General features: G+C 38.0%; 2 protein-coding genes across 7 annotated transcripts in view; one reads left to right on the top strand and one right to left on the bottom strand.

The window, feature by feature from the left end:
- Positions 1 to 18,477, bottom strand: part of LOC106161527 (uncharacterized) — a 52,608-nt gene extending 34,131 nt beyond the window's left edge. For all 5 annotated transcript variants that reach the window (XM_086994839.1, XM_086994840.1, XM_086994841.1 and 2 more), the window contains exons 1-2: positions 18,288 to 18,477; positions 526 to 608 (exon numbers count right to left, since the gene is read on the bottom strand). The gene's annotated coding sequence lies outside the window, so the exon portion shown is untranslated. The remainder of the gene's footprint in view (positions 1 to 525; positions 609 to 18,287) is intronic.
- A 1,720-nt stretch (positions 18,478 to 20,197) lies between these two features.
- The window catches only part of LOC147759754 (uncharacterized), a 13,453-nt gene continuing 8,183 nt past the window's right edge, over positions 20,198 to 25,467 (top strand). The window contains exons 1-3 of one of the 2 annotated variants that reach the window (XR_015331102.1): positions 20,198 to 21,063; positions 21,256 to 21,406; positions 22,819 to 22,877. Coding sequence is in view for 1 of the 2 variants with exons in the window: in XM_086995794.1 (XP_086851920.1) it covers positions 20,723 to 20,761; positions 21,256 to 21,406; positions 22,819 to 22,877 (249 nt within the window). In the remaining variant the exon portion in view is untranslated. The remainder of the gene's footprint in view (positions 21,064 to 21,255; positions 21,407 to 22,818; positions 22,878 to 25,467) is intronic. The other variant, XM_086995794.1, reaches the window with a different exon arrangement.

The raw sequence follows: 25,467 nt of genomic DNA, 5'->3' as shown, positions 1-25,467 counted from the left end.
GCACTTCAGTTGTGGTCCATATACCCTTATTTTACTTCTATTAGTATCATTTACTTATTCATTTAGTAATTCATTTATTAATTTCTTGTATTTGTCATTGTTTTTATTGTTATAAGGGAGCATTCCCATAAACACATCATACTAGCTGGATCGATCTAACTCTGCCGGGATTCTCGCTAAACTGCATTCAGTGAAAGTGGCTTTAATGTCTGGCACTCCTGTTCAAGCTGCTGGGGGGTAATTAACAATTGGTAATTAAGCTGATTACACTGAAAGCACTCTAGCGAGAAGTCAGTCCTAAATTTGCATTTTGCCACTTATCTACTAAATGTCAGATGTATTCACACCATTTTTTCATTCGATACGCTATATTTAAATGTATTTTTGAGAACCATTAATTGCTGACTAACAAAACAGACTAAATTCATAAAATGGTGTGAAATTCCTCATCTCCAGAATATTTTAACACTAAATTTGGATAGAAAATAACTAAAATTAACTCACTTTTTTATTATTTTCACTTACTTAACTGAATCAGCTGATTATTCCTCTTTTGCCACCGCAAAAGGGACCTTAGTTTATCAACTGCTGGTGTTTTGTATTTTGATCTGAAACAAGAAACCAATATAATTTTTAGATACATTAACCTTGTCTTTGTAATGATGCCCCCTGTACACAAGAAGTATTTTATCCTAGGACAGCAAATAGATACCAAGTGCAGTCAAACAGATATATATACATTATCCCAGAATAGACTACAGGCCTACCCAACTACCAGACTTGGCACCAAATGATCCTGAATTCACCGGTTGATCGGAGCACAATACCGTTTTCAAGGTATGCGTCAGTACTAGTACGCGCTTCGAAGTATCAGATGCTACAACCCGCTCTTGCCTACTACGTGATGTGATAGCGATGATTCTGAGCGGGATTGGAAAGTAGTGCATCTCATCTCAAAATTTGTTCGTGGGTATGATACTGTGAAATGAGTACTGATGCACACCTTGAAAACGGGTGGTGTGGTCCGATCTACAAGTGAATTCGGGATCATAGGGTGCCAAGTCTGGTACTGTAGTTGGGTAGGCCTGGACTACCCAAATGTCATTTTATCCTAGGACAGGGCACGTCAAATAGATACCTTATTCCAGAACAAAATGTCTTACTCATTTCATCTTAGGGCAGTATCTGTCAAATTTATACCTTATACCAGAACAGAATATCCCAGTCGGACATTTTTTCCTAGGACAGATCATGTCATCGACAAATGGATACTCTCTCCCAGGATGGAATCGAATATATTATCGTAGGAAAGTACGCGTCACACAGATGTTCCTTCCTTTACAAACTACAGGATCAGAGAGGCACTACGGCCTCCTGGTTTTGTACCACCAGCAAGAGTAGGGGTATTCAAGTTGGAGGGAAGGTATGTATGGATATGTGTTAGTTGTGGAAGAGTAGGGTTGGGTCAATGTTGTAAGAGTATTTTATGGGCAGAAGTAGAATAAAGGTCAAATTCAAGTGAAGGTGAAGATATTCAATGTATAATTGTTTACAGAATATGCCTTTTTTTTTTTCAAAATCTAAGAGAGAAAGTCAGACTTTATGAAAGGCCAATAAAACTGTCAGACATTCTGTCTGACAAACTTGAAGATTCTGTTAGACTATTACCCTATTCAGACTACAGTTGCAAAAATACGCATTTATATAATTCGAATTTTTCGTGAGGAATTCGATTCGGTATTACGTTCACACACGTGAAGAGAAACCGAATCACACGTTGTAAATTTCAGGTTTAACTTCCTGTTTTGAACGCTCACGCATGCGCCGCACAGGAAATCTTAAAATACCAACAAAACTCAAATGCAACTCAAAAGATATTCCAGCATTCTTGAGAAGTATAAGATGGCAAAATAAGTTTATGTTTCCTCATGTTGTAGTGAGTGGTGACTTCCAAATACGTTTGGTGCAATAGTTAAAGTAATAAACAAGCGTTCATAAATACCCAAACTTATCTGCACATGTGCGCAGTAAGATCTGTACAGGTGTCGATTCCGGTAAGTTATTCGAATCGCGCTAAGAAATCCACCTCACTTGCAGGATTTTGAAAATTCGCATTACAGAAATCCTCTTGCGTTCACACTACTGTATTTATTCAAATTGTGACCTAATTCGCAACTTATCCGGATAACTGAGCGTAGTGTGAATGGGGTATAAAACAAAATCGTAGACACCAAAGCATAATCACTTTACACATTGTGTTTGTACATAAAAAACTGCCACCACCTCTCACGTTACGCTTGACAAGCTCTACAAAATGAAACAAACAAAAGGTCTGTAGCTTTTATGGTTCCAGAAGATGTGTTTTTAGTTTCAGTAGCTAATGGCCATGAAAATCCACTTGTGACCCCAATCTCATAAAGATGAAAGGAGACTCCCCCCCAAGCATAACTCCACACCACAAACTTGGATAGCGTTAACATTCGCCAATTTAGCCAAATGCTACGACTGGCTTAAATTGGCTACACAAGAACGGCTTAGTTTGACTAATTTTTGTCAAATTAAAACCATTTGGATAACTAATTGACAAATAAAGTGGCGATTTGGCTAATTGGAAAAAATTGCTGGCGCTACCCCAGACACATAAAAGCATAGGTCTATATAGTTTCAGAAAAAAAATCGGATTTCCATTTTACAATAAATTTGTAGCTAAAGATCAAGGCTAATTTCTTAATCAAAATCTCCTTACCTACATCCTCACCAGTTTGGCTTGATGACAAAATCATCATCATTCATCACAACATCCTTCTTTATATTAGAAGTCTCTCTCTCTCATCACCAACCTTAGAATACAACATGGTATCTCTCTCTCTCTCTCAACACCAACCTTAGAATACAACATGGTATCTCTCTCTCTCTCTCTCTCTCTCTCTCTCTCTCAACACCAACCTTAGAATACAACATCGTCTAGCTCTCTCTCTCTCTCTCAACACCAACCTTAGAATACAACATCGTCTCTCTCTCTCTCTCTCTCTCTCTCTCTCTCTCTCAACTCCACGGTACAGAGTTACAGCAGTGCTACAACCCCAAATACAATTACCAAGTTTTCATTACCATTACAACAATGGCCAACGGCATCTGCAAGCCTATACTGACAAAATTTTTTGCTCAACATTAACAGCATCCAAGATGTTCACAAATGTTTGTCTTCTTTGGAGTCAATGATAAATATCTAGACATTACACACCAGATCTTAACAACCTTGCTTTCCATGACTCATTGCATTAGGCACGTCTCAAGAGAGATATTTAAGGTTACAGAAGCACATGTTTTTACATGTGCATAAGATCTTGTTTTCAGCCAGTATCACTGATTGGATTAAAACATGCGTACATTTATCAAGAAAAACTGCCACTTTCACTGACGCAGCAGAGAAAAATATTAAGTAATCAAAGCACATTGATTCTTCAATTAACAGCAACTTGTTTCGAAGCGTTGTTCACTTAGCTGATCTAAAGATATACTATCCGTGTTGGAAAACGTCCCAAAGTCAAATTTTCTGTCTGCATATTGTAACAAACCTTTTTTAAATACGGAATGAATGTCCTAAACTTATATTAATTTAATTCAAGCGTGGGCCCGAAATAGGATATTACATTTTTACTTTACTCAGCGCATAACATAATCCAAGATTTCATGGTTTGTGTCAGGTTTTCGTACCGTCGCACAAAGAATACCCAGGTCCACATAATTACCAGCTAAACAATCTATTTCTCAACGCTCATTAACTACATATTATAGGTGAAGTCTCCAACCCTTAGCTCTCCGAAATCACGTCTGTCTTCTGTGTGCTTCCGCAATCTGATCCCAAGGTATTAATTATGAAGGTTTATGGTAAAAACTTGAAAATTTTCTCACTTAAAAATTAGTTGTATTTTAATATGCACGAAAATGACAAACTTTTCAAAATTATCAAAAGGTCCATTTTCAAGTTTGACCAAATTTTCAACTTAAAATTACATTTGGTGGAGATTTGTCTTCCAACAAAATTTTCAAAACCGACTAAATTCTTCTATTTAAGTTATACCCCAATTTCCTATCTCAGATGAATCCAGTGTTGCACTATTACACAGTGCATACAAATATGAATTTACTTGAGACTACAAGGTTAATTGCTTTACATCGGTGTTGTACAAAAAAGCCACCACATTACTCAAGGACTCTTGGATGACCTTTACTTCAAATGACCTTAAAATTTATCTTTTTGATCTTTATGCCAGACACGACAATATCCTACAAAAAATATGCTTTTCTCCCAATGCAGACTTTATAAATATCATGGCCCCTCAAAAAAAAAAAAAAAAAAAAAAAAAAAAAAAAAAAAAAAAAAAAAAAAAAAAGTACTTCTGATGCAGAATTTCCATCTACAATATACATGAATGCAAGTTATAATGAACTTAATCAAATAAATTGAAAAATGGAATAAATTATCGAAAGCGCTGTTAAGGGTCTAACAATGCTCCGTGAGTAGAATATCGCTTATATTGCAAGGAAATTCAATTTGGTGAGGAAATCTCCAATTGACATAAGGAATATTTCCGTTTAAGCACAGACACAAACACAGGAGGGGGTAAAGAAAAGGGATCCGACAGAAATTTTTAAGACCATCGTCATACCAACAATGGAGTAAGCTTGTCAGCTATAGCATACTGGAATTTCTGCGGAATATTCAAAATCCCTAGAGAACATTAAAAAGGTCCCTTTGCATTAAATATCCTCACCTCACTGTCCACCTAGGAATCTCAGCATACTTACTGGGGAAAAATGTCCAATGAGATAAATTTACATACCCATAGAAAGAACCATCTTTTTGAAAATACATGTGTTCAATGAAAATAAAACCAGGAATTGTTACAGTTGCATTTTATCTATGCTGAAGACTATTATCACATACTGCTTATGAAAATATTCTATGGCACAGTTCAATGAACTGTTTCTTATCATAAACTCTTGGGTTTTAAAAATTATGTTGTTTTTTTTTCTTCAAATATTCATTTAAAAAAAATTCATATACACTTCTTGTATGTAGAATTCTTAGGTAGTCTGTAAGACTGCATCTTGTCTTTCACAATGTAAGCGGAAGCCGTAGAAAGGTGTAATTAAATATTCTTGGAAATTAATTTGTCACTCTTTAATTCCTTCAAGTTATATCACTTCCTTTATAGTTACTTCATTGCCATTTGCTTCAACTGTACAAAAATATCCCATTTTTTCCCTAACTTTTTGCATCTTGACATCTTCTAAAAAAGCATAGATACCATAGTGTTCTTCACATATATTCCTTAAAGCCCCTTTACACTAGATGGCGTCCTTTCTGCATCCTTTCCGCGACCATGAAACTGGAATCGCTGTGTTCATAGGAAGTAGACAAAAGCATCGCTTTAGTTGCAGAAAAAACACTCAATGGCCGGCCAGTTGTTGGCATGCAAAATATTATTTTTTACTCCCAAACTGGGCTGTACTATGGGACGCAGCGTAAAGGGGGCTCTAGCAATCACCGATTTTTTGACTGAATCTCAAAAGGCTACAAAATTACCACTGAAACCTTATAGTATGCAACAGACGGACACTAGCCAAGAGAGCTTATAAGGCAGTAGACTACAAGCTAGGCATCTGGCAGCTGGACATATATATACATCCTACTTCCTATCCAAACAGCAATTAGAGTCTATTGTCACAGCCAACCAGGTGTGAACAGCCAAACTCGATCTCATTATCAACGTTTCTTTGCAACAGACTTGATACTCCACGTCCTGGGCCCGGTTGCACCAACCGGTCGTAAGTGAGGCGTAGCAGTTGCGCCTGCATAAACCAGGAAAAAGCCAGTTGCACCAAACTAGAAAAGTGTTTACGTCGGTCTTAACTTTGTCGTAAATTTACGCCTGCCAGCTAGGTGGAGTAAGTCGGTCGTAGTTCGTTTTGCACTGTGGCTAGGCTGGCACAGAGAGAGTTTGATGACAATTATCGTAGTTAACGTAGATTATGTGGGTTGTTATTTGTTTGTTTCTTACACAAAACTTCCGTCTGCATAGCTTGGTTTTAAAAAAACTAATTATATATATATATATAACTGATTATTAAATACATTATGTGTGTAGCCATGTACATGTATATGCATGTGTTCAAATTAAATCTTACCACTCATGTCGACACGCCTTGGCTCTCGGCAGTACGGTTTCTTTAATTCTTTTCACAATTTTTGACAAACCATAACTAACCATTGTCATTTTTTATTCACATTTTATATCATTCATATTTTACTGTATATAATCATAGAGATGAAAGCTTAAAATATCAACATTTTAAGACTCATATAATATGTATTAGGTCTCTTGTATTTCTCAATCTCCAAGATGTAAGATCGATTGAATTAAATGATACCTCACGGTGTAACCATAGATAAAAAAAAAGGTCGTGAAATTGTCGGCACTGTTGTAAAATTATAAAAAGAAAGCAATGCTGGCTTTTTTGCATTATTTTCAGACTCAATAGTTTTGGTTACAAATGTGAAGGTGTTCAAATCCATTAATAGAAATACGTACTGCCTCCAACGCGTTTTTCTCATTTACAACTGCATACTATAATAGCATACATAGCACACTATAATAATATTTTGATTCGGAATATATTTACAATTTTATTGCTACATATCCAAGGCAACAGCAAAGTTAACGTATTTTAACGTTCTTATTTCTAAATCAAAATGGAATAATTTAGCTCATGAATTTCTCCGTCACTGAAATGCTCCTTTTGTGTTTATTTATGTCATCATTCCATTATGACTGCAGCTGAGAACTCCTCATTTGCCCAATTATACCATCCACGTATTGTTGGCCAGTGACGCAACGGAGCGTTACTCGGGCGTAGTTGCGACGATCAGTTTTTGTCTTGGTGCAACGGGCGTAAGCAGGGAGGGTAAACCTGCACGGACGCCAGGCGTTGCGGTTTGCGACTGTCGTAGCCGAGTAAATTTACCCCCTGTTGGTGCAACCGGGCCCAGGCAAACAAAGACCTTCGGCCATATGATGGTTTTTAAAACTTTTTTGTCAATCCTTTGTTATAAAAAACGCACGATAACATTCAACAGCTACTAGAAGAAAATTGTATTTTAACGAAAGTTGAATGACACCCAAAGCCTGTCACTTAAAGGATTGAAATATCCCAAAATGCAGTCCGTAGTGCATTGCTGACGCCCCGCTTTGGTGAACCTTTCAATACACACCAACATCGGGGCAGAAATAAGCTCAGACCCTAGGCTGTCTTCCATGTGCACATTTTCGATGATAAAAGCCCAGATATATAGTGTATAATACGTAGTTACTCTGCCTGGGGTAGCGCTAACACTCGTCAATTTAGCCAAATGACTTAAATTGGCTAAACAAAAAGGGCTTGATTTGACTAATTTTAGTCAAATTAAAGCCTTCTGGATAACAAATTGATAAAAAATTGGTGATTTGGCTATGCGAAAAAAATTGCTAGCCCAGTCTGCCCACATACTACTTGAAGTGCACTGTGTTCAAGAGACAAAATGCTTGAATTATCTATACACTCCATGCACTTCGATCTTGTGGGAACAACCCCCTCATAAATGCCAAAACAAAGGACACAATGAAGTTTATACCGGCCAATTTTCAAATTTAAAGTTGAGAGTTGTCAATATCTCCATTTTTCCACCAAAGTTAAAAGCACCAAATCTCTGAGCCAATCCAGTGGCTGTCCATAAAAAATGTCATTTTCAGAAAAAAAGCAATGCCGCCATCCTTTTCAGAGGCAGAGGCTGTTCAAGACTGCAACCACCTATCAGCTTGGCCCAGAAATGTTTGGGAGCATTTACAAAGAGTACATTCAGCCCTACCCAACTACCAGACTCTGTACCAAATGATCCTGAATTCACCAGTATATCAGACCACACTACTAGTACCCGTTTTCAAGGTGTGTGTCAGTACGGGCTTTGAAGTATCAGTTGTGACACTGCTCTTGCCTTGTACGCGGTGTGATAGTGATGATTTTCAGCAGGGTTGGAAAGTATAGTGTATCTCATCTCAAAATTTGTTCCGGGGTATGATACTGTGAAATGCATACTAACACACACCTTGAAAACGGGTAGTGTGGTCCGATCTACCAATGAATTCAGGATCCTTCAGTGCCGAGTCTGGTAGTTGGGTAGGCTTGTAATTATTTCGATCCTTATTGCTTCATTTTTGACCAGCTACAGGTCAAATTCAGTAACTACTATCACCTAACTGAGTTCTCCTAAGCAATATTACATTTTAATCAATTGAAATCATATAAAAGATGTGAGATGGATACAATCATTTCAGGACCCAGCCAATGTCTATCTGGACTATTATATTGCCCAGTTTTCATAACAGACGTAGCAAGCTGTAATTAATTCTCGGCGCTGCCAGTAATTACGCCGCGGGATATTCAGGGCACAGACCGTGATCACATGATACCGCAAATAGATTTTTAGATTTTTAGAAAATAGATTTTTTATATGAACGCAGCCTTAGATACATACCATGGGGGTGATATCTAAACAAAAGGATTGCAGGAACCGATACAATGAATGAGATGGAGTGACTGCCACGTGCGGAAGATGGGCAGGAAATCAGCCAACTACTCACAAAAACCCACTGACCCATGTCTCTGTCAATACACACGCAACCACAAACCATTCACGCAAATGAAAATGACGGTGACCGCAATTAGGCAGAAAATGCGGGGAAAGTCCATTCTTTGATATCACCCCATGTGCGGTGATATCAGTGTGTTTTATTCAAAGTTAGGAGGTTTGGGTGGGGAACACGCACAAATTCCCTTTGTATGCATGACAAATAATGCACTGTTACCCCCTTGCCCGATATCCACGATAGCATGCCACGATAGCATGCTATCATGATATTGGGCTCGTGGACAGTGCATTATTTACTACTCACCACCAATGGGTATTGTAGGGGTTTCCTTTTGTACTGGGGTGAAATTTAGGCTCTCTTTAAAGTTGTATTTCACATAAACTATAATATGTGTATACATAATTCACATTTCGCAGCAATATTGATTAGTTTAGGCCTTTAAAACTTTAGTCATTTAAAACTTCAAAAAATGTTTTCAGGTTTTGAAAAATATTGAGAATTGACCACCACTACAGACCCCAAAAAAATGGAAAACCTTTTTTATCAATCAACTTTCAATTCAAAAGTCTGCTCTGATAGTATATTTTTAAAACAAAAAATTCTTTCTTAACTTCTAACAGTCAGGTTTTATGGTAAAGTTATACCTGTGAGCCTTAATGAAAAAATGAAAACTGTCATCACACTTCACCATGACTTCCACGGAGGTTGCCATCTTTTTCAACATGATTTAATTTGAAGCGTGTGCAACAGAGGTAATGTGGCAGCTTGCAGCTTTCATCTGTACAAATGAATACGGTTTCACCCATAAATTATCAAATGCTGATGGAATAAACCTCCGCAAGTGCACTATGAGACATGCATATATCACAAAAGTCTATCTGTGTCTTCGTAGACTGACTGCCATTTCTTAAATTTCACTGTAGCAAATCTACTAGCTTATTTACTTAAATGACATTTATTAGACAATGTCAGGCAATTAAAAAGAACTAACTAAATATAACAAATTAAACCTTGCCACTGAAGTAGTTTTCTGCCTATATTTCCATCAATACAGTCAGGGATTCTGTAACAATAAAAGTCGGGGCAATCAACAAGGTATTGACTTACGTCACTTGTGAAAGTGTGTGTGTGTGTATTTATAAATTCAATATATTTGAAAAGTAAAATTATTTGCTATGTTTAATAATTATATATTTAAGTTGGGCGTTAACGGGAGTCACCCTAAAAATCTTATGAAAAGGAGTAAAAGAGTGGAGCGTAACAGATTGTGAAATGCGTACCGGCATACTGTGGCAACTGCTCCATGATAAGTTCTGAAAGAGAAATCTGTACACGGCGAGATGTCTGTGATACATACTCTACATAATTATTAAAGGTGGGAAATTTTTGAAAGCGCCACCCAAAGGAGGGTGTGAAAAGTAATGAGTATGGGAAGGCGTGGGTGGGATAAAAAACATATTTAGAATACAACCGTATTCCTTGGCTTACCTTTCTTGTTGCTCGCTGTGTAAAATTCTTTTCTGACTTTCCTCTTTCGCGGTAGCTGTCTATCTGCACCTTTGTTAGTATGTTGTGCCCACGTGATTGGATTGGGGTTACTGATAGGTCCAATGCCTAGTGCTCTGGGTCATGACCCGGAGATAGTTAACGCATGCGCTGGGGCACGTGAGAAATTGATAGGAATGACTCCCATATAACAATATATTGCTTTATAAAGGCAATTATAGTTTTACAATAATTTCTGTATTTATAAATTCAATGTATTTGAAAAGTAAAATTATTTGCTATGTTTAATAATTATGTATTGATGTTGGGCGTTAACGGGAGTCACCCTAAAAATCTTATGAAAAGGAGTAAAAGAGTGGAGCGTAACAGATTGTGAAATGCGTACCGGCATACTGTGGGCCCAGGGGCCCAACTGCTCCATGATAAGTTCTGAAAGAGAAATCTGTACACGGCGAGATGTCTGTGATACATACTCTACATAATTATCAAAGGTGGGAAATTTTTGAAAGCACCAAAGAAGACTGGGTAAGTTTAGCCCCAGTCTTCTCCCCTGCTAAACAACAGCGACATCCATATGGACCTGATGATGACCTTCACTTTCCTTGTTCACCACTGCAGTGATCGAAATGCACAAAAACTTCCAAATTATCGTTTTTCAAATTCATTTTAGGCTCTTGTAATATCAAGTACCACCTAGACATTTTCTATGGAATGATATATAGTAACCTTGCTGCTTGCTAATATGGCATTTGAGGCAAAAAGTAAGTATTTGGTGAACTGCCAAGGCAAAATATCCTTCTTCTTGACTGTGACTGAAATGACTAATTAGTACCAACTTAGGTTACGTTCACATGAAAAATCTAAATTCTAAAAACCTAAAAATCCATTGGCGGTATCTAGTGATCACAGTCTGTGCCCTGAATACCCCGCGGGGTAATTAACTAGCAGAGCGAGCGAGTTGCTTCCAAAGCTGTAATTAAATCTTGGTTGCGCTCGGAGGAAATTCTGATACCTGAAGAGAGCACTACAAACAATGAACAGTTACTAGTAAATGGAAGTACTTCACTACACAGGCCTGGGGGCAGAAATTTTTTAGTTCACCCAATGTGAGAAAGGGTACAGAATCTGGAGCAAATTTGATTCAGAGTGGACTATTTTTCTGACCGATAGGGGCTATGGGTGCTTTCCCAGAGATTTAGATCGATCTAAAGATTAAGTTTTAGATCGACCCAACTCCCTGGGGGTTCAGGCTAAATTGCAGTCAGCCGAGCGGACACCATAGTTAATTACCCCCTTACAGCTTTTAGTAGGCGGGACAGATGCTTAAGCTGGCCAAGCTGACAGTAATCTAGTGAGACTCCCCACAGGGATAGATTGATCTAAAAATCTATGGAAATGGGGTGTATGTTTATTGTTTACTGATATTCCCTTCACACAGTGTTGTTTACTAGTACACAGTCTCACACAGACATCCCTTTTTTTTAGAATGCTGCAAAATATCAATATTTTGACTTTAAAATGTAAACTAATTTTTTTCTTGAACTTTATCACTCAGTAAGATATGCTTTGACATAAACTGGTCCTTAGAGTCTGTACATCGCAATGTGTCTTGTTAGTCTATAATTTCCTTTTGTCTACATAAGCTATTTATAATTTTTCCAGTCAATGCTATTAAATTTCAGTACTATGAAGTGTTCTATTATTAGATTTGGTGGAAGACTCACCTAAACCGTAATACTGCTATCTACAACATTTGTAGTAAACAATAACAACCACAAATGAATACAATTACTCTGACAGTTCGCCTTTATGGGAATTGTCATTTATTTGCAGTAGAGCAGTAACTGTATGCAATCTTTCAATACCGATTGTTTTCAACAAGTTAATAATATGCAGCACGTTCAAGAAACTTTTTGTTCCCAAAGTGTAATATTTTCCAAACAAAGCTAGCTGAATTACTTGACAGAGGTTTTATTTTCGCTCATTCTCTCTCGGAGTTGTCTACTACTACTTAAACAATACAGTCAGTACAGGTAAACTTGGCAAGGCTTACAACTTAATAGCTGTAAATTCAGCTAATGAGAGCCTTAACATAAACCATGTCTAACCAATCAACTAAACAGACCTATGCAAACTAGCAGAGAGCTTTTGAAAGGGGGTAAACCCCTCTTCAGCATCACTGCATGTGTGGGTCTCTCAAAGTATACCAGTACTGACTGTTTTTTTATAGAACGTAGTATTTTTCTGATACAAGGGAGATCATCACAATATAATGTAGCTTATTTGAGCCCAAGGGTGCATTCCCAGAGATTTAGATCGATCCATCCGGATCGACCTAATTCCCTGGGGGTTCACGCTAAATTGCATTCAGCTGAGCACGCACAAAAGTTAACTACCCCCTTACAGCTTTTAGTAGGCGGGACAGATGCTTAAGCCAGCTAAGCTGCCAGTAATCTAATGAGACTCCCCACAGGGATAGATCGGTCTAAAATATATGGGAATGGGGTCTAAAGCATACCTGAACCTACTAGTATTGTTTTTTCTGAGCTAGTAATATCTTCTATGTTTATAACAATGTAAACAAGTGCAACATTTTGCCTTTTATTATTTCATTTATTATGACTTTTATGTACAGACACAGACAGGTCTCTATGCATATATATAGGCAACACCTGCTTCTATTGTTGTCGTCGACATCATGCACTTTCAGTGTTATAATGATAAGTGGAAAACTGTTTGACCTTTTGATTTCAAACTTACAGAACAGATGAATATATATTCATAAAATGCAGGTTGAGTTCAAATATATATCAGTTTTATTGGACCATTTTTCCAAAAGTTATGCTATTTTTTCCCTTTTTCTGTTTATTTTTGTGAAGTAATGCTGTTTTTTGCTTGTTAGTGGGTTTTCCTCCGATTCAATTCTAAGGCATGTGAACAGTCTCAGTATTGAACTAATGAGATTTGTAAGTGCTCTTTTGACATTTTCTGCATCTTAAGAATTTTGTTAGTTGATTATATGAAAATGATGGTAAGTCTATTATTGCGTATTGAAAAATGTCAAAAATGGAAATAACTCATATTAGTGCAGTTTGTCAAATTCAATCTCTTGCAATTTTCAAAATTGTTCTACTGATATTTTTCTCATCTTAACATTTCAGTTGATCATTTAAAATGAAACTGATTATTGTGAATTACTTCCTATAATATATTGTTGAAAATGGAAATAAACTCATCCAGTACATTTTTCACCTTCATACATATTGGCATTTTAAAGGTGTGACTATGAAATGTCATGGGCCTGAAGGGCCTAAATAGCTGTCAGCCGAGCTAACACGAAATTACCCCCTTACAGCTTGTAGTAGGCAGAACGGACTTTTAAGCCGGATTATCTGACAGTAATCTAGTGAGACTTCCCGCAGGGATAGATCGATCTAAAAGCTCTGGGAATACAGCCTTAGAGACCTTTTCTAAATAGCTGTCATTGATATATTTTCTGAATATCCCTGATAATTATAGTATATTATTAAATGGTGATTATGCTGTAAAGCATTATGTAATATTACATCAAAATCGATAAAAAAAACTAATTTGTGTACTGCCACTAAAAACGCTGTATAAGGGAAACTGATCCAAGTCATTACCATATTAACTAAAGATAACTGCAATAATATTACAGAGACAGAAAGGGAGAACAAAAATAACTTAATGTATGAAAAGATCCTGCATCGATTCAATTTCTGATCACTCCTTTCTTCCCTGAATGATTCCTATCCTAAAATTTTCATGAAAATTGATGACAAACTTTTGTGATATCTTGTCAACTAAGCAAAAAGACAAACAGGCCAACCATTATGCAGATTAAAAAATACTCAGTTTTAGACTGGGTTCCATCTGGATTGACCTAACTTCACGCTAAATTGCTGTCAGCCGAGCGCGCACGAAAGTTTATTACCTCTTTACAGCTTTTAGTAGGCAAGACAGACATTTAAGCCGGCTAATCTGACAGCAATTTAGTGAGACTCCCCACAGGGATAGATCAATCTAAAATCTGTGGTAATGCAGTCTTACATTGGCAGAGGTACTGAATGACCTTTATTAAATCTCCTTTCAATGTCAAATTCTTTATTAAAATCTTTCCTGTTGAATTTCCACATGGTGACTGACAGTATACACTTAAGCAGTGCTCTCTGTATGAACCAATGAAAGCACAGGATTAACCTGCCAACGCATGCTTTCAGTTCATTGTGATCTATAACTCCCACATCTTATAGAACTGTACCAAGCAGACATCCATGTAAGTCAGGGCTGATCATTAAAGTACAGAACTTGGTAAATGTCAGTCTGCGACAGTCACTAGTCTCAGACAATTGTCACAACTAAAGAGGCAAGGAGATAGAAGACAGTAAAAAGAAAATTAATTTTATAAATCACCAGCCCATTTTCACAGCCTGATTGCTCTGAGGATTCTGAGGTCTTATAGCTTAAAATGTTTAGACACTGAATGAGACGACTACAATATCTACCAAGCATTTAGAGTCCCTGGATTCATTTCAACAGATTTTTTAAGCAAATCTGAAAAATCTAACCATACCAAAATGATGATACAGAACTGTGCATTTATTTTTCAAAGTAAATAGTAAATTGTTCTATGTGGCAAATTTTGATGGTTAAAAAAAAGGGGTTATCTTGCATTACCATTGTTTCAACTTCAGTACAAAGTATGATCTCCCATACACAGGATCCATACAAACAGTTCAATTTCGGAATTTAAATATCTGAAATACACTCTGTTTTTCATAAAACAACAAGGTGTAAGGAAATCCTGTCAACTGTGCGTACAATCACAGATGACGATTTTATGTCATTACTGTTTAACTGCCGATTCAGGATCGCAATGTGCTTCCCCAACTCGTTGAAGGTAATCGACATTTTCCCGATAATATTTACATGTGAGCAGAAAGCGTGGCCACAAGATCCGCGCCATGTTGAAATTTTGATGCCCATGTCCCATTGTCGTTACCCAGTACTGTGGATATGCATATATATATATATATATATGTATATATATATATATATATATATATATATATATATGTAACTATGGACTCGTCACTCGTCTTGTCTTGTGACTTGATGTGACTCTGACGCCCTCTAATTGTTCCTTTGTCTGTTCCTTTGTCTATGTCCCTTTGTTCTGTCTTCCCGCGTCTTTGTCATGTGACTTCACATTATAAAAGGCATTGGCGCCGTATTTTCAAATAGTGCTAAAGTTGCTGTTCGTCTGTCTGTTTCTATGTGGTAAGTTGGATGTCATCTAGTTAACTCTAGTTATATTTTATCTCGTCTTTTGCGTATCCAACTCCACTCTACTATACTGTATTACATCGTTTTCTACTCTAGTTTTCAGACCAAGCCGTATTGGTATATCCAGCACTCTTTCTAAACGCCCTTGAATAAGATCAGGGTAAGCCGTTATAGCCTTTATAAACCGTAGTTATCTATATCAAATTTATTATTTCCTTATCATAGAGGTAAACTATAGAATTATAAGTTATTTGTTGTATGTCATTTTATTTAATCATATGTCACCTTTATTACAGGGTGAAAATTTTAGTTGTAGCAATAAAGTCATTTTACACAACCAGAGAGTCCGTCTGTTACATATATATATATATTCCAAATAGATATATGATGAAGGTCACCTTGGCTTGATTGCCCTATTATTCATTAAGACTCCGTTCACATGGAAAGTCTATTTTCTAAAAATCTATTTTCTATTCGCGGTATCTTGTAATCACGGTCCCTGTGCCCTGAATATCCAGCAGTGTAATTACTGGCGGCGCGAGCCAGTTACTTCCAAAGCTGTAATTAATTCTCGGGATATTCAGGGCACAGCACCCTGAGCTTCAGAGATAACTTGACACTAACCTCTTCACAATAGCCTATCTTCATCGTGTCAAGTTACCTCTGACCACATTCGATTGCCCCCGCCGCCTGCCAATCAAATTTAAAGCCCGCACTCAATGACTCATTGAACGATCTAGCCAATGAACGCGAACGAGTCAAAGCGCGCTTTGTTCAAATCCGGACCAATCAGAGATAAGGCTCAATATCAGGGACGCAAAATACATCATCCCTCAGTAGATAATGATGCAGGGCCTTAAACTGCTCTGGTTTCAATTCCGATATACTCATATTTTGCAAAGAATCAAGAGATAACTTAACACATTATTTTACATAGTCACTCGTAGAAGACGCCATGCTTTGTGTACGGTTATGCACTCGGCACTACTCTGATGTCTCCGCACTCGACAATAACTTTGTTGTTAGTATGGAGCTTGCGGAATCAGCCGAGGATTGCCGATTGACGGTCAACCAATCAGCGTTTTCACCAAACTTTGGTGAAAAATTTTGAAACTTGGATTCGATTGGCTTATATAAACAGAGGTAACTTGACACGATGAAGATAGGCTATTGTGAAGAGGTTAGTGTCAAGTTATCTCTGAAGCTCAGGGTGGGGCACAGGGACCGTGATTACAAGATACCGCGAATAGAAAATAGATTTTTAGAAAATAGACTTTCCATGTGAACGAAGGCTAAGCTTTCACACATACCACCTTTATATATACAATGTATGTCTGGCCTTTATATAGAGATATAATTAAGAGTGAGCGTTTTCATTTTCAAGAAAACAAGCCTATAAAACTTAGCATACACATCTAAGGTCTGAGGATAGCAGTTGTGTCACTTGCAAGTTAGCAAAGGCCTCCTGGGGATTTTGACAAATTAAAATTCAAATTTGGGGGCAGTTCAAGGTAGGAATTCCATTACTAAAGAAGTATGTAGCAGCATGCCACAGAGCATAGGTGCACTCCAATAAATGTGGAAAAATAGAACTACGCTGAAGGTTGTCTATCCACGCTCTGCTGTCACTTTGATTGGTTAGAAAATGATGGTCATTAAGTCGTTACATGATTTAAAAACTGGGTGCATATACTTTAGAACCACATAAAATGACCTTACGGTTCCATACCAGTCTACCATGAAGCAAAAAATAAAAAATACATTAAAATAATAAATACATTAAAATATTTTTAAAAAATTAAAAGTACTCAAAAAGAATGTAGTAAAATGGAGAGAGCTTGTGAAACAAGAGTGCCCATAATTGTGCCTTAAATCTTCAAAATCATAGAGAAACAGCCGTCAAATCACACTCAAACTCACTCCACTTACACTAACCCCCCCCAGGCTACATCATCCAATTCATCACTTGTTAATCAAACTCGGGGATTGAAAGAAAAAATCCACGATAAATGCTTACGAACTCCTCATCATTTAGAGAACGGAGCAAAGTTTATGCACCCCACTTTTATTTAATCATGTAGCCATTTTACGACAATTGTTTTCTAGGGGTGCTTTACCAGAGATTTAGATCGATCTAAAGATTAAGTTTTAGATCGACCTAACTCCCTGGGGGTTCACGCTAAATTGCAGTCAGCCGAGCGGGCACCATAGTTAATTACCCCCTTACAGCTTTTAGTAGGCGGGACAGATGCTTAAGCCGGCCAAGCTGACAGTAATCTAGTGAGACTCCTCACAGGGATAGATCGATCTAAAAATCTATGGAAATGGGGTGTAAATTAATCATGGTGACAACCAGGCGTGTCTAGCAATAAATTAATAATCCACACCATAATTACTGGCCATACTCACATCTTTATACCAATACAGACCCGATATTGAATATGATTTTAAGAAATTACCAGCAAGGAATGAATTACACACATCCGATCCTATCAAGGCAATGCGCGTGAGATCCGTCGTCTGCGTGCGCGAATATCGCGCGCATTTCAGCCTACTAGAAAACTACATGAGATGGAAAAAGTCCATTCTAGCGGCCCAAATCGTCTTTGTGAAAATATAAGTACGTAGTTTTACCCCAAGACGCTTATCATGCAGTGCATAAGTGCACCTGTCTAGTCAACGTGACCGATATACGCGTTAATATTACAATGTTCCAAAGCCAAGCTCTCCAAAACTTATCAATGTAGTACGTACTAAAACAACATCTACTAGTCAACTTACCTCTTATTCTCCTCGTTCACGTTATACGCCTTATCTCTTATATAATTTGCTGTTAATCCGGTTGGTAAAGTCCGTTGCTGCGAAATTTGTAATAAATGAAGAACTGTAAGTGTATGCTAAAGTCGGTGTGTTTTTCTTCGTGAACAACAATCGCTTTCTGTCTGCCCTATTCGATGAAAGCGCTGCTCTGATTGAACCAAATTTTGTGACGTCATATATAGTCTCGAGGCCATTCTGAAAAACTTTTCATTATTTTAAACACTGACCCATGCAATGTAAATGAAACTTTGCCATTCTACACATTTGCTTCATGTTAAAATTTCTAGAATAAAATCAAATAAAAGAACAATGCCAAATATGCCAAATATTACAATATTTTGAATGCATGTTCGTGCACGTGCAATATGCCATTCCGGGTATATTCTTTACAGTGCCTATGATTGGTCAAACCTCTGCAGCCTTATTCATTATTGCGTTTATCAATGAAAGTGATGCAATTCCAGCCCGTTCGCTGTTATAAACCATAACCAAGAATAAAATGGAGGGGAAGGGGTACATTGGATTAAGTTGGGACCTACACCAGTGATGAAATAAAAATTCTTTCTTATTATGGGGCATTCCTTTACATCTCGATGCACCTTGCAAATAGGCTAAATTTTACAAATACAGGAGCGTGGGTCAAATAAAGCGCACGCTACTTTTTGTATCAAATCTTTAACGTGTGGGAGCAGGAGAAGGGGGTCGGGGGTTTGGGAGCCCTCCCCCGAGAATATTTTGAAAATTTAAGCATTAAATACTGTAATTCTGTGTCGTTTTCACCAAAGAATCTTTGAAAGGTATCGGTCCTCCAAATATGGAAGATAGACCGCAGTGTGTGGAAAAATGTGACAACGCAAAATGCTTCCCCTAAGAAAATCAGGTAAAATTACACATTATATGATGTAGTAAAGTGTTATTTAAACTAATGATTGGTATTCCAAAAATACGTTTGGCAAACAATTTATTGATCATGTGTCCATTTCCGTCTGCGGCATATTCATACATTGCTAATGCGCGCATTGGTAGGCCTACAGGTGTAATGTGCAATATTTTGATTGCGACTGGTGAATAAAATTGTTTTGGGATATTTTTTACACAAAACAAATCCACATTGTGTGAATCAACTAGGAAAGTACAGTTTTGGATGGTAAATCAACGGGAATTTAAATGACAGTATGTGCAAATACACTGTATGTGCCCTTGTTGAGGCCTACTTTAATGATATTGTGGTCATTGCCGCTGTTTTGCAATGATAAAAAAGTAGGCCTACCGTGAAGAGTAGAAATATTATTATATATTTTTAGCCTCTTTGCTAGAAATATATGTTATCTAAATCCGCCACTGTTCTCTATTGTCTATTATTATGGGCTAGGAGAGGTTGACTACAAAATTATATAAGTCGCAGATTCAATCTGTTTCTGCTTTTTCTTCTTTATTGAAAAAATACGATTTAGCAGCCTAAGATAAGCAAAAAGACTTGCACTTTTTGTGAATCGGAAACCAGGTCATATATACTTACAGTACAGGGCAAAACAGGTCATGCAAGAAAGTGTGCTAATTATGGAGGTGATGCAAGGCTAGTGTCCAAGATCGAATTCTTTCACCTGTTAATTAGGCCCGTAGCCAGGGGGGGTCGGGGGGGGGGGGGGGTGGCATCGAAAGAACCGCCCCTTTTGTCACGAAAAGGTCCATTTTGGGTAAAATTTTATCTAGGTACACATAAGTTTCATTGTAAAAGGTCCACTTTTTTCAGAAAAAGAACCCCCCCTCCCCTTTTGAATTTGTTGGCTACGGGCCTGTGTTTTATTATCCAGTCTCTGCCCAAATACAGTAAAAGTTCGAGATTTAGGCCGTGTTCAGAATATATAGAAGTTATCGTTTTAGCAGGATCGATCTATCTCAGCGGGATTCTCGCTAAGGCGCAGTCAAAGTAATCAGCTTGATTGCCCGGCACGACACCTCGTAACTTGAAGTACTTGGGTAATGGCCGGAAAACCAAGAAGCTGTGTGGAAGTTTACAACATCTACAACTTCTTGGGAAATTTTTGTGGTCCATGATGTAGTTCCTGCTGCTTTGCGAGGGATCTGAGAATTGCGCATGACGAGAAGAGAGCGCCATGGTGGTCACTGTAGTCCTCTGCTGTTCTTTACAGTAATTAAGGCATCGCTACGTGAGGGTGACGTTCCTAGCTGGGGCCCGTATAAAAAAAAAACGTTTGAAGCGTGCACAGTGCCAGAACTAAAAAGGTGGCTGAAGCACAGAAATGCGTCAACTACAGGAAAGGAGACGAGGTTAGTTGGGCGGTGTTTTACTTCTCAATTTAAACATAATGCACTGTACAACATGAATTCACCGGGTGTCCGAGCCATGGAAGACATGGAAGACAAACTAAACGATGACGCACCAGTTGTTGCTTTTAGAGTTGGTCGGCAAGGTGAGCCAAAACTATGGTCTTTCCTCTGTAAAGCCCCCTTTACACTGGACGGTGTCCTTTCTGCGACCCGTAGAACGGCCCCGTTTGAGAGAAAAAAAAAAAAAAAAAGAAAAAGAAGAATGCTTTACGTCCCGACAACTGGCCTATCATTGAACATTCTTTCTGCAACCAAAGCGATGCTTGTGCCTCCTTTCTACGACCACAGCGATGCCAGTTTCATGGTCGCACAAAGGACGTTAAAAGGACGCCGTCCAGTGGAAAGGGGACTTAATCAACACCTTCTAATGTTGTGTATTAATTAGGTGAGACTAGTAATTTCGACACCTTCATAGATGATAATTGACCAGTTTACCATGTCTTACACTAATACATTAACAGACTAAAATGTCATTTGGAATTAAGTGTGAAAATTCTGTCAGACTGAAACAAAATCCGTATGACCAATGCAAAACTATAGAAATACTGCAAATTATTTGATGTTTTAATTTTTTCAGGTGTATATTTTATCATATTCAATCATAGATAAGGGGCGAACGGACGCCGTCTTCTTGGTCTTCAGGAAGACCGTCACAATTTTTCAAGTTTACATTAACAAACAGTTTTTCTGGCGGAAGACGGTCAAAAATGGAGAATGGATCAATAAAGGTAATTTGGAAGACTGTCAGAAAATATCTCTGTATTCGTCTGTGTAGATAAAAAAAATAGTCATATAAAGTGTTTTCCATGTACATGTTTTTCATGCTTTGCAACACTTTTAAGAGAGAAAAAAAGACATATTGTCATTCTTTACTACTAAATATATTTGTATTACTTATCACATACATGGCTAGATTATATTTATTATAATGAAAAAGTCTAACTGGTACAATAAGTTTTTATAAGATATTAACATTGATTCTTGAGTTTCAGATATCCTGGTTTCCTAAGACATTGCCCCATTCTAAGCAGGTCACTGACAGTTTTCAATCTGCATATCATGATTTTTAACACTTAAATCAGACAAAAAAGATTATATATATATTCGATAACACGAATTCTGAGCCGGGTGTATTTTCTCTCCGTGTGTCGCTGTCTTGGTATGTTGAACCCCAGTAGTACACACAGTAATGCCTGGATACAAGAAGTCACGAAAGTCCTTGAATGCTTCATAAATAGCAAATCCTGGGTAAACCTTCACAGTACTGGTTTCTTTTTCCATATCTTCACGCTAACAGTGTTATATGTCTTTTTTTTTTTATCACATATCGTTTTCCACTGGACCCTTTTTTTGCCTGTTGCAAATCGGCCCGCTGTGACTTTAGATTTTTTAATCTCACTGAAAGATCGTGTACTTTTTCCGCCATTTCATAAATAATCCCAGTTTTTTTAGTTCACAAATATTAGCATTTTTGTTAGTGTCTGAATATTGTGTACTGTAGGAATGGTCATCGTGAGTTCCGACGTCTCTTTTTGCATTTTTAGACACTTCATATTCACTGGAATGCAACGGCTGTCTTGCCCCCGATTAACTAACTTTTTTTTGGAATATCGTTGGTCTTCTAATATTATAGGTTTTCTTCCCGTCTTCAAAATATTCGGTGCTAACGCAAAACACAATTGCCTCATGAAGAAGACGAAAAAGGTATATTGTCTGCCACTCACTGTTGTAACTTAAAGTACTTGGCTAAAGTCGGGAGAACTTTGTGGTCCATGATGAAGTTCATGTTGTTTTGCGAGGGGTGTGCCAGACAATTAAGCTGATTACATTTTTTTTTTTTTTGCCTTAGCGGAAATCCTCGCTGAGATAGATCGATCCCGCAAGTTCGATAACTTCTATTCTGGCCACATCCTCAAGCAACAGGGCCGGGGGGGATGGTGGGAGGTGTGTTTGCGTGTGTGTGCGTGTGTTTACGCGTGTGTGTAGGAGGTCCTAGGGCAGGTGGAGGGTTTTGGGAGTTTGGAACTGCCTTCTGACTGGAAAATTGTCTACTCTGAAAACACCCACTGGTAGACCCAGGTGCTGTACCTGTTCTCAAGTTAAGTCAACTAAGGGAGTACAAACGTCCACTGTTTTTCAGAAGAAGAACCCCCGCTCCACCTCGTTTTGAAATTGCTGACTCCAAGCCCAGTTCGCCAGGTAATTTTTTTTAATTAAAATAAAAGTATGGTCTTCCATTGTATTTAATGTTAACAAAAAATTATTCCACATATCATCAAATTCAGTAAAAAGGGTAACAAAACATCAAACTTTTAATATTAAGAGATGGGACGCTTATTCCTGTTTTGTGACTTTCCTTCTTCCGTCGCTCTTTGTGTGTGTGTGTGTGTGTGTGTGTGTGTAAGCGCGTCCCGTATTTTAAATACCGTTTTAAATAATAAAATATTACAATAACAAAGATAACAACAACGATATCTACCTACCTGTAGTGGTGGACGGTCTCTACATAAACTGACTGGCTTTCCATTAACTAATCACGTTCCAAGCAAATATATCACTCTTCATTTCGTAAACCTCGGTGCGGTTTAGGTGGCATTAATTCGAAAATTATTACCTTCTATATTTAGTCATAACAGCTTTACATATGTTGATGAATCTGGAAGCCACAATAACGGTGTACGCTCTGACCACAGGTGCGCCAGAAAACTGTTAGGTGCCATTCAGAATGAGAAGATCCGAGTGCTGACTGGTCCACTGCCTAAATATGGCGGACGTACATGAAAGGAAGACTGCTTAATCCTGTAATGCTCTCTCTCCGCCTCTCACACGCCTCCCCACACATCGTCCCTCGATCGGTCGAATTGAGACGAGAGTTAATTACTGTGCCCCTGCAGGGACTACGCGTGGGGGGTGGGGGGCGTGAAAGAGGCGGAGAGACCATTACACGATTAAGCGGTCTTCCTTTCATGTAGGTCCGCCATATTTAGGCCGTGGACCAGCTAGCACTCGGTTCTCATTCTGAATGGCCCCTTACAAAACTGTTGTATGGCTGATTATAGAAGCCCCTGTAGACTTCTGTTATCTAAGGGTAATAACGATCGAAAAGAAGCACATCAATGGCATTTAGGAGCGTTTTCCAGGCAGAGACCAAAAGGATTTATTTCTGTGTGATATACTGGAAGGAAGTGTGTCGCTTTTTATATCTTTTATATCAGTTCTTTGGCTCATTTTCAAACGGTAAAACCGTATGTCGTATATTTTCATGAAATGACTGTGCAGTGCCTTATGTCGAAAAAATGTACAAAATAAGAAAGTTCCCTTTCTATATTTGAAAATAAAATAAAGAATATATCTTGTTAAATTAAATGGCCACTGTTTCTTTAAAGGCAAATCCATAAGTAAAGAAAGTTCAATCGAGTAATGGCCTAGAAATAAAAGCATACAAAGAGGGTTTTTTTCAGGTAATGGAGGAAAAGTGGAAAATATCAAAGTCACATTGTTTTTTATTATGGTTTTGGCTAATTGGGCTATTTCAAAACTGAAAATTAAGCTATTTTTCATTACGTAGTTATGTCCCAATGGAGCCGAGATTTAATGACTGTAACCCCGCAGGGACGACGCATGGGGAGGCGTGTGAGAGGCGGGGAGACTATTAAAAGATTAGGCGGTTTTCCTTTCATGTACGTCCGCCATATTTAATTTAGGTCGTGGCTTTGTAGAGCCATGGCTCAACCCGATGTGAATGCGGCCCTAGAGAGAAATCCAATTGCAATACACAAACCATGGTGAATTTTTACTAGTACTGCTAGACTGTACCAGTATTTCGACAGAACTTGAGAAAAAACAACCAAAAAATTATCACAATTCATACGATACAATGCGACTTTTTATTCCTTGCCGCACATATACAGCGCTCTGTAGTCTGCCATTTATTGTGACCCAACCCTCCCCCTGCAAATCCCGCGAAATATCGCTTTATTTCATGTCAAACGCGAGAGAATAGGCCATTTCAGTCAATTTTTGCCGTCTGAACACACGATACAGTTAGTATCACATACATTTTTTGCATTGACGTGACATGAAAGTTGCACCTAAAACAGGCTTTTCAGCTAACCTTGGAGGGTTTTTTTTTAATGCCGCATTCGACATGCCGGGGCATGCGCGCTTTGTTTCCAAATGCGTATGTTCTTTCATCAGAATTAGCAAAGACCTTCCTCTAACAACCCGTGTCTCATGATTTATACTCTGTTGAGGTTAACCACCAGATGCATTCACTGCACACTGCGTGTCCTTATCCAAGGACATTCTGTGGGACAGGCATCAAATAGATTCTGGTTTGAGAGTATATCGACTCAAGGTCGAAGAGGCTGATGAAAGAGATTGGGGGGGGGGGAGAGGGGTGTGTGAACTGGCGGGTAGAATATTCAATTGTTACAAGGAGAAGGGTCACAACCTTTAAAAAAATTAGACGGGAACAATTTTTCTTTATTGTGCAGGGTTCAGAGATTGGAAAAACCGCTTGGTTTTTTTATTAAGTTTTGCTTGTTATACTGATGTTTTAAGAGAAAGAAGGGTGTATGTGTGTGCGTGTGTGAGTGTGTGTGTGTGCGCGCGCGCGCGTGTGCACCGCCTCCCCTCTCCCGGATGAATTAAGCATGAGTGCTCACAGGAAGATTGCCGCTATTAAAGTTCTATCACCGCGGTTTTTCTTCATCTCGGTGATATGGTTTGTCGAATGAACATCGCAAGGTCCAATCGTTGTTTACTAACGATGCAATTATTATATTCT

Source organism: Lingula anatina, chromosome 9 (genome assembly GCF_051362555.1).
Source record: "Lingula anatina isolate TDL-2025a chromosome 9, LinAna3.0, whole genome shotgun sequence".
NCBI classification, from domain to species: domain Eukaryota; kingdom Metazoa; phylum Brachiopoda; class Lingulata; order Lingulida; family Lingulidae; genus Lingula; species Lingula anatina.
The sequence above is the reverse complement of the archived record's forward strand: the minus strand, read 5'-3'. Positions and strand labels throughout refer to the sequence as shown.